Raw genomic sequence first — 14,257 nt, forward strand, 5'->3', positions numbered from 1 at the left:
GATTTTTATTGATAAACATGGATAAATGTTGATTTAACCTGACACTCAGACTGGCAGAAAAATATTTCTGCCTGCAATCATTGAAGTTTATAGAAAGGGGATGTAAAAAAAAAAAAATCTGGGACGTAGTTAAGGAAATCCAGAGCAGGAGACACCATGCTTGCACACGCACACATGCAGACACATACGCTCTTACCTGGCCCCTGCATGGTCTACCAAAGGAACAGAATGATTCAAAGCAAGTATGCTTGATTGATTTATGGATGTTTCTTTTTTATATTTTAACGTGATTTTATAAAACTTCGAACAGTATACTAGGTCATTACTAAATTGTCTGCCTCTCACACCCCGAATTTTGTGCAACCCTGAAATTTTAAAAAATGGACAATGAAAAAAATAAGGAATAAAAACTGAAACAAATGCTTAAAAACAACCATTGAGTTGAGCTGTCGAAATGATTTAAAAAATAAAAATCGAATTCTGCCAAGCCTATCTGTAAGGTGCAAATCTAGCCTGCCTTCCCAGGAGGGCGATTCTGGGAAATGGAGCGATGCTGAGCGACTCCCTCCCAAGCAGTGGGGAGAGTTAGGTGCCGCAGAGACGGGCGATTCACAAAAATACACGTGCCGAGCAGGCAGCTGCCTAAAGCTGCCAGTAGAAAATGCTGAGTGCAGGGGGGTGTCTGGCCTCCTGCTCCTCTCTATGCAGTGTCGGTGCCTAACTAAGCAGGGCCCGTGACTGTAGCAGTGGTGCTGCTGACACCTGTGATGGACACGACAGGCCAATGGGTAGAGCGCTCATCCAGAATGAGAGAGATCTGGGGTCTACAGCCATCCTCAGCCTGATGGGATTCAACTGAGCTCTCCCCCAAACCTCCCCCTTTCTCCCGGGAGAGAGCTTGCACCCCCAGGCAATGGAAGAGTTTGGATGAGAGCCCGGTCTCCTTCCTTTGCTGGAGCCGAGCCACCGTGCAGAAAGGAACAGAACATTAAACAAGCTGTCTCGGGTACTGCCAGTACCATCGATGCAACAGCATGGGGGCTCAGCAGGGGTTAGCTACTTAAACATTCGCCCTGCTTCTCTGGTTGGTTTTGCAGCGTCATGCCAAGCTCCATGCTGCTGTGGCTACAATGGTGCTTGCACCTGACTTACCTAGTTGGGTACGGTCACGCAGATATTCCCACACAGAGGACTGAAAAGAACCCACCTCATCCTAATATCCTGGCCTGGTCACCATCTGAACAAGCGCATCTTGCTCCAAAAACAGAGCTACAGCATCGCAATGCACACAAACGCCTGCTGCTTGAGCCTGCTATGGTGGCATCTGTTGTATTCTGGTTTTCTTTTATCCCATCAGCATCACTGCTGCTCTAGCAGCAGTTGGAAGCACCACGAGGAAAGGAAACTTTCTTCCTGAGGCTATACAGATTCAGTGCACAGCTCGGAAGCAGTAATGCCAACAGGAACAGCAGCAATAACATCAACTGTGTAATCCTTCACTCCCTTACACAGTGCCTTGCTTACAAACTAGGCCAAGAAGGTTAACCTGGCTGCAGCAGCTGTTGTGGGCAGGCAATTATATGTTTGCAGGCATTTCACGTCTAAATCCTGCGTGCCCTTTTGATCCTGGTCTGGCTTCATTTTGCTGCAAAATGATGCTCTTGATCCAGGCTTCTGCCTGCCTGGCCTAAATTCAATGGTAAACACCCACAGCCTTCTTGTGAATGCCAGCTCTGCATTCAGTTTGCTGCTAAAAGAAGGTGGGAAGGGAGGAAGAGAGGCAGAAGGCAAGAACAAATAATGTGGGACATGTTTTATGGGGACTGATCCCATATGAGCTGATATTTGACATGCTGAGGTAGAGCAAGAGAGAAGGAGGTGGGGAAGCTACTAGGAGAGAAGAAGTTATCGATAGAAATCAGGTGGAGGATGGACTTGGAAAGGCAGAGCAAGGATGGGAAAAATGCTGCTGTACCAAGTGCATGAGGCATCGTGGTGAAAGTGGGAAGAGAAGCAAATCGTCTACGAGTGGAGTTCAGACAACGAGGTGCAACAGGAGGGCATTATATAGATGCAGGGACGAAGCTGTGCAGAGCCTGGAGCCTGAGGGCAGGAAAGGTGGGAGCAAGAGAAGGAAAAATGGAAATGTAACATGGTCAGTGTGGGAACCAAGATGGATTCTTGCTGTGTAATCCCGATTCTTCATTGCATCCTGCAACTATTGCTGGATGCAGTCAAAAATCGGGGTAATACAGCAAGACAAGGGATATCAAAGCCCAGCATGAACCGGGGATCTAGCAGTGGGCATGGAAAGGAAGTGGATCTCAGCTCTAGTACTCCAGTCCCCCATGGAGAGCAGGGCACGCTGGCATAGGGGAATATTGGGGCTGACATCTTCTTAGCAGGTCCAGGAGCAGAATAATGCCTGTGGACTGACAAGTAGTGGGAGGGGAGTGAGGAAGAGTGAATTAAGCTGTCACTTTTCTACATCCCAGGAGCAGAGAGCTCTCTGTCCCTTTCTCTCTCCAAGGCTTCAGGTTGTGGGTGACTCTGCATGATGTGACAATACCCTCGCCCACTTTCGGATGATACAAGGAGGCACTGCAGTGGCTGAGTGGGAAGCTGGGCTACTGAAGTATAAAAAGGATGTCATTGCAATGATTTCGCTCCAGTGCTTTCAGATACCGTGTCCCCAAAAGCATCGATATAAACAACTGACTCCAGCTCGGGGAGACACTCTAGACACTACTCTGAGCTTCGCTTTCCTGGTGAAAACCCAATGAGCTGCAATATGAAAAAGGAAATCAATACACATAAAAAACAATAAAAAACAACAACTGATAAACAGGAGAGCCTAGGATCTTTCTCATGATGCCTGTTATTTAAAGCCTGTTTTATGAGCCAAGATCTGCGGACTTTACTTCTAACAAAGAAACTCTGCATTGGAGTGTAAGCGATAAGTCATTATAGAGCCATAAAAAACCCTGCACCTCTGAACAGACAGCTAATTCACTTGAAAGATTTTGCTAATATTATAAACTCGGGAAGTGAAACTCAAGTGAGTTGTAAATAACAGTGAAGTGAGGGACTACCTGACAGCTGCCTCTTGTCCCCTTCTAAATTCATGTTCGGGGATGGATGGGAACAGCCAGAGGAGCCAAGGAGTGAAATCAAAGGTACGAAATGTGATAAGAGGAAAAACAGGGCCAGCAAGATGGGAGTGGCAGAAAATGGGATTTGACAGGTGACAGATGTTAGTAACCCTGGGGTTTTCATGAGAAAAGGCAAAGTATAAAGGACCCCTGTGCATCTCCAGAGCTGAAATGGACTTTAAATGGACCCTGACTGCATGCAGCACCAAATCCCTACCGAAAAGATTCTTCCTGGCATTAATGGTTGTCCATGAGAGGGAGACCTTTGGGTCTCTCTCATCCTCACCTGCTGAAAGCAATTTCCCTGGAGTGCAGGAGTCTTTGATTTCACATCATATGATCTCTGGTTTGAAATTTGGAAAAATGACAGCTCTGGCATGCTCTTGTTTAATGAGAAAAGTTAATGGCAGGATTCTGGCACCTAGTTTAAAAACTTTCCTCGAAAGCCTTGGGGAAGCGTCCCTCCAGGGCAAGCCCAAGGAGAGGGGCCAGAGCCAACAAGAGTCTCCATGCTCGGAGAAGTCTTGCTCTTAGTGGGAGAAGGTTGTTGGAAGGCCACAGGTTGGGGTTGTTGCCTATGTTTAAAAACAATAAAGAACAAGTGTATGGACTAATTCAGGACTGAACTTGCTGCTCATGGAGGGCACCTCCACCTTTTATTTGTTGTATGCTACCAGGCGTCTGAACCACTAGTGATGAGTCCTTAGATGACTACAGTTGAAATATAGAACAAAACACATTTATAGATTTTATCTGCGGATTTTAGGGTATGCTTCAAATACAGGAGAATTGCAGATTGATAGCTAGTATCTCCATTGAGGTCTGCCAATGGAGGTCAAATGGTCCTTTGGGTCTCTTACTTTTACCTGCTGAGAGCAATCTCTCTGGAGTTACTATGTTCATGTTATAGGAGAGAGACCTGGCTTGAAATTTGGAATAAAACATGGTTTATATGTGACCCAGTTCCATCGGCCTGGATGTAGGAACCAATGGGTGAATTTCTCTGGTTCATATTATGCAGAAGATTAGTTTAGATGAGCATAACGCCGACTTTCCTTTACACATTTACATTGTTTTGATAAGGAATGTGGGGCATCTGGCCCGAAATAAAGGTATATCCTTTAAATAAAGGACGGGTTGCTGCCCCAGGGTTTAGAAAAGAATGTCTCAAGCTAGACTCTGCTGTTGCTTCGGGACCTGGAGACTTTCAGGCTCTGCAAAGCCTATTTCCAGGGGTCAGCCACAGTCTGGAATCCACATATTTAGTCAAAGCAAATCATTTGTGCCCGCTGTATAAAGAATATCCAATATGTTAGGACTGTAGGAAGAAAGAAGACATGACTTTGAGTTGAATGCCAAATGGTTGCCTGGACTCTGGTAAGAAGCAGAAAGCCCTACAGAAGCCAAGAGGCCCTAGCCTAGTATAGCTGGTTTGCCACCACCGAAAGAGAAAGCAGCACATTCCTCTGCAGAGAGAATACCTTTTCCGTAGACAAAATGCAACAATCCAGCTTGGAGAGTACATGCTCGCAGATGGCAACGTTCATTGCAAAATGGATAAGGTCCAATGACACCTAAATAAATGGATGTAGGTGGTGTTTGTGCAGTACAATTAACTCTGCCAATATTCTGTCTACTCTCCAAACCCCAGAGCAAGTGGGGAAGTTTATAGAAAAGCTCCAATCCCCACAGAAACCTAGAAGTGGACCTTAAAGGTACTTCTCAGAGCATGTTTGTGAAAAGAACTGAAAAAGAAACAGATGAAGTGGCCTGCAGTTTGGATTTCATCAGCAAGGGAAGCACAGAGAAAGGGGGGGTGGGGGGGGAGGCAGGGGGGATTTTCAGATGCACAAATGGCAATTAAATGCCCACCTTCCACTGAAAGTCCAAGATAGCTTACAAAGTAAGATTGAAAACAAAAAGGACAAATTGTGGGCACATCTACAATTGCATATTATATTAATGCGATGTGATAAACTCTGGTGCTTATTGCACCAGCATTTATTTGTTTCGGGTGCCCAGGACCGCGGTATATTGAGCCAGGTCGGAGCAGCCCCAGCTGGCAGAGGGCCCATGGGATCAGCCTGCCACCCAGTGCTGCTCTGACCCGGCTCAGCATGTTGCAGAGTGGCTGGCCAGGGCACAAGGGTGCTCCCGTTCAGGTTTAGCCGGTAGGCACCCCCTGCACTGAAGCATCGTTCTGCCCTACCTAGCCCAATCAGTGTCTATGCATGCACTGCTGCAGAGTAAAAAACTCTGCAGCAGGATAATACTTGTATTTACAAGTACTAATCTGCTGCAGAGTTTATTAGTTTCCTGAGGCCTAATAGGGCCATACGTGTAAACGCTGATATGTTTACTGCGGAGCTAATTAGGCAACTCCACAGTAAACATCTCATGCAGATGCACCTAGTAAGATAGAAAAAGAGTATCAGAAAAGGTGTGCATGGTACTAAACAGAAATGAAACAAGGTTTGAGCAAATATGACACAGGGTGGAATTATTTCCTCAGGGTAAAGGAAGGGGCTTAAATTTGCACCTTCTCTATAAAGACACTGGGAGCAGCCAAGGAAACAGAGGTATATGTCCCTTGAACAGATAGATACACCTTCAACAGCTGCTCTTCCCAGGGGACAGCAGCTCTATCCACTAACTTGGATATTCATAGGAGCCTTGCAGTGACAACTTCCAGTACACGTGAGAGCTGCACCAGTGAGAGGGAAAGGGATTTTCAGACAGGCCATTTTCTACCCTTTGTTTTTTATCTATTTCTATTAACTTCCATTTATCTCCAAGGGCTACCGAGTACTTTGGAGGAAGACATTTCCATTAAAGATTCAACTCCCGTTTCTTCTTATATCAAAATGCAGGGGTTACCACTATATATTTTTGCAGACTTCCTGAGCCCTTGGGAAAGATGGGCTTTCCTGACAGCTGTACAGTAAAACAGGAACGAAAACAAGGAGGTAGAACAAGGAACATTTAGGAATAATCTTCCAGAAGTGGAAAAGGCACAAGCCCAATGAAACAGAAGATTCTTTAAAGGCCCAAATGCCATCCTTAGCCCATTTTGCACATCTGAAGCTAGCATTACTTAGAGGGTGGTTTCTGTAAACTATCTGTGAAGTGAGCCAGAAACACACAGTTTATTTTTCATTCTGATCATTTCTGCTTAGCTGTATTTGATCTTATTTTCTTTTCAGCAGGGGCATCAAAATCATTTGGCTCACAGGCCAGATGAATGACATGGGATTTGTCCATGGGCTGAGTGAACAGTGCAGGGCTCCCCTGCTCACTCCACATGCTGGATCCTTTTCCTGCGGCACTTGCTCCGGCCAGTCTGGGACACCGCCGTTGTCCACTCTGGCCACACGGGAACACAGGCAGCACACAGCGCCTGCTCGAGCCAGTCCAGGGTGGGCACTGTGTGCAGTGCAGATCCCAGACAGGCTGAAGTGAACACTGGATATGGCATGGGGGGGATCCCTGGAGCTTCCCCCTTGCATGCTGGATCCAGTGCCCACTTTGGCTGGTCCAGAGCTGTGCCACATACGGTGCCCAAACTGGGACAGATGCTGCATGTGGTGCCCATCCCAGACTGGCTGGAGTGGGCATCATGTGCAACGTGTAGCCTGGACTGGCCAGAGTGGATGCCACCTGCAGTGCAGTCTTGGGTCAGCCAGAGTAGGTGCTGCAGGTGCTGGATCCAGCATGCCGGAAGGAAGGGAGGTGCTGGATTGGTCCTAGGTAGGGCCAGCACTAGGAGCTGGATAATATGGTTCTGCAGTCAGAGCTGGCCCACGGGCCATGTCTTTGACACAGACTTAATATAACCCTTAGTGGATACTGTACAAATAATCTGCCAACTACTCGTATTATCAGAGCTATTATATTTGCTTATTAGGGCTACAATAATAGAATGAATTGGTTAGATTATTTAAAAATTGCATAATACTTCAGGGCAGTATACACCCAAATAGACACAGCTATGAATCCCTTACTGCTGTTTCTGTATATTCATACCGATTCCCTAAGTGCTAGATGTTTTCCAAATACTTAAGCAGAAAAGGTACCTTCTCCAAATGGTAGTTGTGTGTTGGTCAAATACGTGCACGAAGGGAAAGGGAAAGTTAGGACTAACAACAGCAGGCAATCTGTGTACAGGTCATTTTTTCCCTCTGCAAGCTGCCTAACAGAAGCTGGACTCTAAGGAGGAGTCTTATGTGCACAAGAGAGGGGCCTTGTGACTATGCAGTACTATTCAGAGAGGACTATGTGGAAAAGGGCATGGAGATGTGAGAAGCTAAGCAGTGTGGGGGTAAAGATGCAGAACAGAGGGGGCCAAGGACAATTCCTTATACGAAGGGATAAGTAGAAGGGAGAGGCAGAGAGCTATGAAGGTTGGGACAAGAAGAGGACATCTGATGTGACAACAAATGGGGACCCAGATACAGCTATCAAAATGACAACTGTAAGGCAGTTTTTAGGCAATACACTGGAATAGTATGCATGAACAGCAAAAGCCTTGATCTTGAAAGTGCAACATAGCCCTCAGAAAGCACTCACATCACTGCCTCTGTGCAAACTGTGACAACGAGTTAGTCATTTCAGCTTGCTTGCTTTCTCCAGTGGGGAAAAGCTTTGCTTACTAACTCACTCTGCAGCAAAATCATTGAACTTTTTAAAGAAACCAATCCTGCCTTCCAGATCTTCAGCATACCCAACAGGGCTTACGTATATAGACTTTCTGACAACCATACTTTTTGTGCTATTGTTGCACTCTGCTTTGGGCCCACAGTTTGCGGATGGCAGGTCTGAGCGCAGCGAGGCGGGACAGGGCTGGCATAACATGAGATGGCGGAGGAGGTTTGGTTGGGCTGAAGGCAGGTATCACTGTAACCTTTGGACAGAGAGAAAGGAACTTACAACAGCACGAGAGAGGAGGAAATCAGAGAATCGCAGTGGTGGACTTCACATTCATATGCCTGATTTACACAGCATGGTCTCTGCTCCTAACCGTGGTATATTTGTGCATCTGAGGACGTGGGCCATTAAAAACATACATACCCCCAGCTATAGTTCAAGCAACCCATACTCAAGAAAAAAACATTTTACTTAAGGCATAACTTTCTGTTCTTCATTTCTCTGTTCGCTTAGCTGCCAAGTTTAGAATAGTGGAACATTACAAGTATTTTAATTATGATGATGGGAAAATATTTTTGTTTCCTAAACTAACAGTGGGATAATATAGTGGTATTAACGTTGATAATGGTTCCATTATGGACCCGTAAGAGCCTTTATAAAATTTGAAACAAATGCCTGCAATCTAGTATCTAAGGATTATCCCCGTGTCAATTTGAGCCAATTCAGCTGCTTTTTGAGATGTATAATCTAAATGTGACATTTAATATACATTTCAAATTGCAAATTTCTTTTTAGCATCACTCAAGTTATTTTCCTTGCTTGAAGGCTAACAGATGTATACATTGCTTATGCTGACCTGGATATAAAGTTTTCCCATTCTCTGCGATCAGTTCTTAATTAAATATTGTAATTGTTCTAAAATGAAAAATACATTACAAAAAATATCTCTAACAACTAAAATGATGTGCCCAGCAGGCTCCCTTTGCCAAATCTGAAATGCAGTCACAGATCCCTTTGTAATAATAAGCTTGCATTGGGAGTTCAGATGTTCAATTTTCAATGATCCCGACATCTGGTGGGAGGGCAAGACAGCAATGCACAGGCAATCCAGGATGTTTTTGGAGAGTGCTAGGGACAACTTCCTGGTGCAAGTGCTGGAGAGGCCAACTAAGGACTGTGCTCTTTTTGACCTGTTACTCACAAATTGGGAAGAACTGGTGGGGAATGTAGTATAGTGGATGGCAACTTGGGCAGTAGCGACCATGAGATGATTGAGTTCAGGATCCTGAGGAAAGGAAGGATGGAGAGCAGCAGAGTAAGGACCTTGGACTTCAGAAAGGCAGACTTAGACTCACTCAGGGAACGTATGGGCAGGATCCCGTGGGAGGCCAATCTTAGGGGGAAAGGAGTCAAGGAGAGTTGGCTGTGTTTTAAAACAACTTTACTGAAGGTGCAGGAATGAACTATCCCACTGCATAGGAAGACTGCAAGTATGGCAGAAGACCAGCTTGGCTTAGCAGGGAAATCTTCAGTAGCTAAAACACAAGAAGGGAGTTTACAAGAAGTGGAAACTTGGACAAACAACTAGGGAGGAGTATAAGAGCATTGCTTGGGCATGCAGGGATGAAGTCAGGAAGGCCGAAGCACACCTGGAATTGCAGCTAGCAAGGGACATGAAGGGTAACAAGAAGGGTTTCTACAAGTATGTCAGCAACAAGAGGAGGATCAGGGAAAGTATGGTTCCCTTACTGAATGGGGGAGGCAATGTAGTAACAGAGGATGCAGAAAAAGCTGAAGTGCCCAATGCCTTTTTTACTTCAGTCTTCACAGGCAAGGGCAGCTCCCAGACCACTGCACCTAACAGCACAGCTTGGGGAGAAGGTGAGCAGTCAACAGTGGTAAAAGAACAGCTTAGAAACTACTTAGAAAAGCTGCACATGTACAAGTCCATGGGGCTGGACATGAGGCACCTGAGGGTGCTGAGGGAACTGGCTGATGAGACTGCAGAGCCGCTGGCCAAAAAGGCATTGAGCACTTATCTTTGAAAAATCATGGGAAGCGGGAAAGGTCTTGGACAACTGGAAAAAGGCAAATATAGTGCCCATCTTTAAGAAAGGGAAGAAGAAGGATCCAGGGAACTACAGACCAGTCAGCCTCACCTCAGTCCCTGGAAAAATCATGGAGCAGATCCTCAAGGAAGCCATTTCTAAGCACTTGGAGGAGAAGAAGGTGGTTAGGAACAGGCAACATGGATTCACCAGGGGCAAATCATGCCTGACCATCCTGATTGCCTTCTATGACGAGATGACTGGTTCTGTGGATGTGGGGAAAGCAGTGGACATGATATACCTTGATTTTAAAAGGGCTTTTGATATGGTCTCCCACAACATTCTTGCAAGCAAGATAAGGAAGTACGGGTTGGATGAAAGGACTCTAAAGTGAACAGAAAACTGGCTGGATCATCAGGCTCAAAGGGTAGTAGCCAATGGCTCAATGTCTAGTTGGCACCCAGTATCAAGTGGAGTGCCCCAGGGGTCAGTCCTGGGACCAGTTTTGTTCAATGTCTTCATCAACGACCTGGAAGATGGTATAGAGGGCACCCACAGCAAGTTTGCAGACGACACAAAGCTGAGGGGAGTAGCAGATACACTGGAGGGTAGGGCTAGGATTCAGAGTGACCTAGACAGATTGGAGTATTTGACCAAAAAAAATCTCATGAGGTTCAATAAGGACAAGTGCAAAGTTCTGCACTCAGGATGGAACAAGCCCATGTGCTGGTACAGGTGGGAGACTTAGTGGGTAAGCAGCAGCTCTGCAGAAAAGGACCTGGGGGTGGCAGTGGACAATAAGCTGAATATGAGCCAGCAGTGTGCCCTTGCTGTCAAGAAGGCTAACGGCATACTGGGCTGCATTAGTAAAGATGATGCCAGCAGATCGAGGGAAGTGATTATTTCCCTCTATTCAGCATTAGTGAGGCCACATCTGAAGTGCTGCAACCAGTTTTCAGGCCCCCACTACAGAAAGGATGTAGCCAAATTGGAAAGAGTCTGGCTGACAGCAACAAAAATGGTTCGGGGACTGAGGCATATCATTTCTGAGGAAAGGCTGAGGGAACTGGGTTTATTCAGTCTGAAGAAGAGAAAAGTGAAGGGGAGTTAATAGCAGCTTTTAACTCCCTGCAGGGGGCTGCAAAGAGGATGGAGCTGGACTGTTCTCAGTGATGGCAGATAACACAGCAAGGAGCAATCAGCTCAAGTTGCAATATGGGAAGTTTAGGTTAGATATTAGAAAAATATTTCTCATGAGGCAAATAGTAAAACACTGGAACAGGTTACCCAAGGAGGTGGTGGCATCTGTATCACTGGAGGTTTTTAAGACCTGGCTAGACAAAGCCTTGGCTGGGATGATGTAGTCAGGCTGGTCCTGCACTGAGCAGAGGCTGGACTAGATGTGACCTCCTTAGGTCCCTATTCAACCCTCGTTCTCTACAATGCTATGTTCTCATAATAATAATAATCAGCAAATCATCACTGACGGCTCATTTGCCTTCAAGCTCCTACTTAAGCAAAATGTCAAACTTTAAAAACCCTGATAAATAATAATAATAAGTTTGCACTGGGAGTTCAGATGTTCAATTTTCAATTACCCTGACATTTGCTGGGAGGGCGAGACAGATATCTTGTCAGATATCTGTGTATCCATACTGGGATAAACCAGAGAAAAACCTGGACTCCATACTCAGTTGTAATACTGACTGACTGATGGTTCTTGAGCCACTGTCATCGCTGTTCTGAGTCTCAGCTTCCAAAGAATAAAAATGAGATAAAGATACCTACCCACCTTGGGGAAGTGCCTGGAGCACTGCATAAAGGCCAAGCCAGTTGCTTTTATATGGCTGAAGGCACTATGAAGCCATCTCGCCCTGCAGAGCATTATTTGAATCCCTACTGTGATCTTGGTCCCGAATTAGGTTTTGTAATGAAGTCCAGAATAATCCCCAGGGTCTGGAGGTCTTAAAAGCATCTGACCCCACTGTAACCGTACAGTATATGTTGAGGGTGAACATATATGCCTGTTCCATGCCCACAGGCGTATTTTATTTCAATCTAATAAAGTGCATAGTTTGTGCGTGCAAATAAATACCCATAAAGAATGAGTTATTAAATATTCAGCATTTGCCATTTTGCAATACAAGACACGAAAGTTATGGCAAGTATTTGAATGATGAATGTTGATAAGGCAACCACACACACAAACATATGTGCAATTTATTTATATTGTGAATGCACATACACACGTGTATATGGGTATATATGTATATACACATATACCAGTGTCTATTTTATGTTTATATATGTACATACATATATAAGAAATACATATATTTATACACATACACAATATAAATATGCATGCATAAATGTAAATATAAATACTGTATTTATACTCGTCTACATACATGTATGCTGATACTCATACAGACACACACAGTATATTGCAAGTCCCTGAGTGCTTGTGTGTAAACGGTATGCAAAGAACTATTTTAATAAGACTGTTCACATTTATTGTAATAGTAAACATCATAGAGTAGCTTTTACTAGGATGCCCAGCTGTGCAGAAATAACCGGAGAGCTTGGGTACCGTTTTGTATCTTTTGCATCAGTGCATCCAGGAATTCACATTCACAGCTTTTCATTATAAGTTTGCACGTAGGACTTTGCTTGTCATCACTTAAAATAAACTGTCACCTCTGAAGTGTGCTGTAGTACTCTAGAGCTCCCATTAGCTGTCAGTAAAGACCTCCCGAACATTTTCTGAATTATGTGACACCTTCAGGAATATATTATCATAAAACACCTCAAACAAAGTGCCACATTAACAGATTGATTTACTCCCAGCAGTGGCTTGGGACACTCGCAAGTAAAAAAACAGAAGCAACTCCATACCTCATATGGGCCATGTATGCTAACACACTGTACATTGGATGCAAATGAATTAACATCCATGTCTTTAGTATCACATGCAATCTGTATTACTATATATAGTTTAACGGATTGGTTCCAAATCTCTTTCTAAATTACTCAGTCCAAGAATGCCTTAGTCATTTAATACGCTGAACAGTGTTTTCCACCCAGTTTTCCCTTTCAAAAAGCAGCCCAAGGGTAACACTGTAAGACTTTTATATCACTGTGAACAGATAAAGAAAATAAAAACCTCGATGATAAACATCATGTTTCCTTTTTTCACCCTTTATTGCAAAAAATCACTGTTACACTTGCATCCTGTTTTCTAAGAGATCTCTTGCTTTGGTACTTAATATTTTGTTTTACTCAGAGGCTCAGTGCCAGAAAGTACATCCAAAGAGGCAGTTCTCACCTGCAAGTGAGAAGGAAACGTTCAGAGGACATACCAGCAGCCTGCTATAAAACTGGGCACCAAAGCACGAGATACGCTGACATAGTCAGCTGAGCAGACGTGATCCTATCTTACTGTACTCTCTTAACATGTCACCAAAGTATATTACTGCTGGTTTCTAAATTTCTACTGTGACATCTGACTTTTACTCGCCCTCTAGTTCCTGTCCACAAGCATCATCAAACTTTTCGGAGATTTTGGGGACCGCCGTGTATCCTGGCCAAGTAATGGCGATCGGTCCCCCCCGCTCCATCACACCCGGATCTACCTTCCTCCAGCCCCCGAGCCAGGTCTTACCTCGATGGTGTACTGCTCAAAGATCCGGAGCTGAAGGAAAATGTCTAGCTTAATTTTCCTCTCATGGAAAAGCTCTTCCATCTGTACCTGGGCCTCGTCGAGCTGCTGAAGGACAGATTCAATGTGGCTGATGGAGCTATTGTGTGGAGTCTTATTGTTGGAAACCGCTGAGTCCCTGTGGCAAAGCAGGGAGAGGGGTTAAAGCTTAGCAGTAAAGCAAGCAAAGAGCAAGAACGAAACGCTCCCGATTCCGCGCGCGGCCGAGGAGCGAGCCCAAGCACAAAGGGCTGGAGGAAGGTGTGTGGCACGCTCATTTCTTCTGCTAGCTGAAATCCCGCATTTCCTGAGCTTGGCTCAGAGTCCGAACAATGAGAGCTTCCTTTCACACGTTGTGACACTTTGACCCTTGCACACTAACAGAGACCGGAGGGCTGCGGGTGGAGGGGAATGACACATAAATCTGAGCTGATCTCTGGAGGGGCCTGGCTGGCAATCCCATTTAATTCTGTTGCGAGTGACCCACTTCTTTCTACTCTCGGGCTGACTCAGAAGCATCAGCATCTGAGCTGCTATGAACAGACAAGTGGATCTTAGCAGGATGCATTCAGGAAAACATTTGTTCTTTGCTTGTGGATTAAGGGAATCCAAATGACCAGCATCTTAGACAGAGGAATCAATATCCCCTTGATAAGCGAGCATCGAAACTTAGCAGAATGTGACAAAACAGGGTAAACTTCCAACTTTATAAC

The 14,257-nt window shown here is 45.0% G+C and overlaps 1 protein-coding gene across 6 annotated transcripts in view; it reads right to left on the minus strand.

Annotated features, from left to right (window-relative positions):
• The window catches only part of KALRN (kalirin RhoGEF kinase), a 759,663-nt gene that overhangs the window by 267,756 nt on the left and 477,650 nt on the right, over positions 1–14,257 (minus strand). For all 6 annotated transcript variants that reach the window (XM_059727473.1, XM_059727469.1, XM_059727471.1 and 3 more), the window contains exon 13: positions 13,509–13,683. In XM_059727473.1, coding sequence (XP_059583456.1) covers positions 13,509–13,683 — 175 coding nt within the window. The remainder of the gene's footprint in view (positions 1–13,508; positions 13,684–14,257) is intronic.

The sequence above is a fragment of the Alligator mississippiensis genome, chromosome 4 (genome assembly GCF_030867095.1).
Source record: "Alligator mississippiensis isolate rAllMis1 chromosome 4, rAllMis1, whole genome shotgun sequence".
NCBI lineage: Eukaryota > Metazoa > Chordata > Crocodylia > Alligatoridae > Alligator > Alligator mississippiensis.